Below are 2,082 nucleotides of genomic sequence, written 5' to 3' on the forward strand. Positions count from 1 at the left end.
AAAGATAACTGGTGCTCATTTTCATCATTATCCACATTAAAGTGATTATCTTTGTCAGCCTTTAGTTCACAACAGAAAAGATAGCTTTGAGGTCTCAGGAGGTCCATGTCCCTGTCCATCGAATCTTCCATGAGGTGGTGGCACGCACTTAGGTGGGAGAGAAGAAGGACGGAGATAAACCACTACTGTTTCTCAGAACAGCCACGCAGGACAGAATCACACCAGGGCCTGGAATGTAATTTTAAAAGGACCAGATTTAAAATAAAAAGCAAGCATTAGAATACAAACTGTCATTATCCAGCTGCATGACCCTGGTCTCCTGGCATAATCCTTCTGAGCATTAGTGTCCTCACAAAATTGTTACAAAGATTACATGGGATAACATACATACAAACAGTGGTTAATCACCAAATGATGCTGAGTCCAAATCTGAATTTACCCATTGGTTTTTGGAATGTACCATGGCTCATCCTAAGCCCTTATTTCTTCCCCTCTAATTTCATCCACTCACATGATTCCTTATAATACATCTTCAAAGTCTAAATGGTACTCATCAGACTCCTTCATTCACTGTCTCCACCTGGGGATTCTACCTTTATCAAGGTCCCAACTATATCAAAATTAACCTACATTTGTTAATATTTTGCTTTCTAAATGTTCTCCATTGTGTATGTTAAATTTTGAAGTTGATCAATGCTGTGAAGGCAGAGACCATGTCTTCAGGTTTTTTGCAGGAGTTTCTGTAGGCATAATACACAATGAACGAGATGCCCCAAAGTGTGTGACTTTTTACATATTCCTTCTGAAATAAATCTTACAGTGTCTCTGTCTACTTGCAGATTTGATTTAACTGATATGACAGCCTCATCAATCAAAGGCAATAATATCATTCTGCTCTCTGACAAGCTTGACCATTTAAAAGTATACTTTTCATGACATGACTATATAGGAGACGGGTCAGTGGTCTTTGGAGGAGAAGGAAAGCAGGCAGGAAGTAAACCCCTCTAGTGATGGATTGCTGATGGAACAATGCATGATAAAACAAAATGCAGAAAGGAAATACGCTGTGAAGGTGAAGAACATCTTATTTTTATAATTCTAATAAAGCAATGACAATACTTCATGTTCATTTACTCATCAATCAACATTTTTTCCATGAATATTCATATTTTGGCCTCTATGCATCATATACATAAGAAGCTCTGGCAGCAGAGTGGGGTAAAGCATTTGGCTGCTAACCAGAGGGTTGGCGGTTCAAACCCACCATGCTCTGTGGGAGGAAGATGAGGCAATCTACTTCTGTAAAGATTTATAGCCTTGAAAACCCAATGGGGGTGACTATGAGTTGGAATCCACTCGACGGCAGTGTTTTTTTTTTTTTTTTTTTGCACCATATACATATGCCTCCTGCTTCAGGAGCCATTAATAATCAAGGATCAGAGTTTCTTTAGCAGCAGGTCAAGGGAGTGACTGAATAACAGGAAAAAGGAAGGAACTGAGAGATGGGCCAGTTATAAGAAATATGTAATCTGGGGAAAGAAGTCCCAGGTAAATACCAGGAGAGAAGCCTGGAAAGTATGAGGGACTATGGGATGAGTGGGGTATTTGAAAAGTTAAATATTGGGGTTTGAAAATTTTTTTGTCCGGGATTCAGAATTTACTTCTCTTTCTGAGCTAGCCACAGTAGGTGAAGGGGGCTTATACCCATGGTTTGGTCACATCACCCTTATTCAGAAACAAGTAAAACCACAAGAGAACTTCTAGGAGAGAGATGAGGAAGCCAACAGGTTTCTTCTTCAACTCACACTTGCCCTCTTTTCCACTTGCTAATCTCTCTCCAACCCTTACCCTTCCATACCTTCCCTGAACTCTGCATCCTTTTCTATCTCTCTGCTGACCTGGACAGCAATGTTACAAATGCATGGCCTCCACTCTCTTACCTATGTTTATTTTCTGAGATTGAGCACTGAACACACTGTGGGTGACAGATACTGGGCATGAACTCTCTATAATCCATGTCTAACTTCCAAACAACTCAAAACCCATAGAGTTGCCTAGAGCAAGAGTGATGAGGGTGGAGGT

At 40.3% G+C, this 2,082-nt stretch overlaps 1 protein-coding gene across 1 annotated transcript in view; it reads right to left on the reverse strand.

Annotated features, from left to right (window-relative positions):
• Nucleotides 1-131, reverse strand: part of LOC103210568 (nucleophosmin-like) — a 1,170-nt gene extending 1,039 nt beyond the window's left edge. Inside the window, exon 1 of the mRNA XM_042783066.1 lies at nt 74-131. Within this exon, the coding sequence (XP_042639000.1) occupies nt 74-131 (58 nt within the window). The remainder of the gene's footprint in view (nt 1-73) is intronic.
• Nucleotides 132-2,082: the final 1,951 nt, after the last annotated feature.

Source organism: Orycteropus afer, unplaced genomic scaffold, assembly GCF_000298275.1.
Source record: "Orycteropus afer afer isolate SDZICR_OR568_19922 unplaced genomic scaffold, OryAfe1.0 scaffold00624, whole genome shotgun sequence".
Lineage (NCBI taxonomy): Eukaryota > Metazoa > Chordata > Mammalia > Tubulidentata > Orycteropodidae > Orycteropus > Orycteropus afer.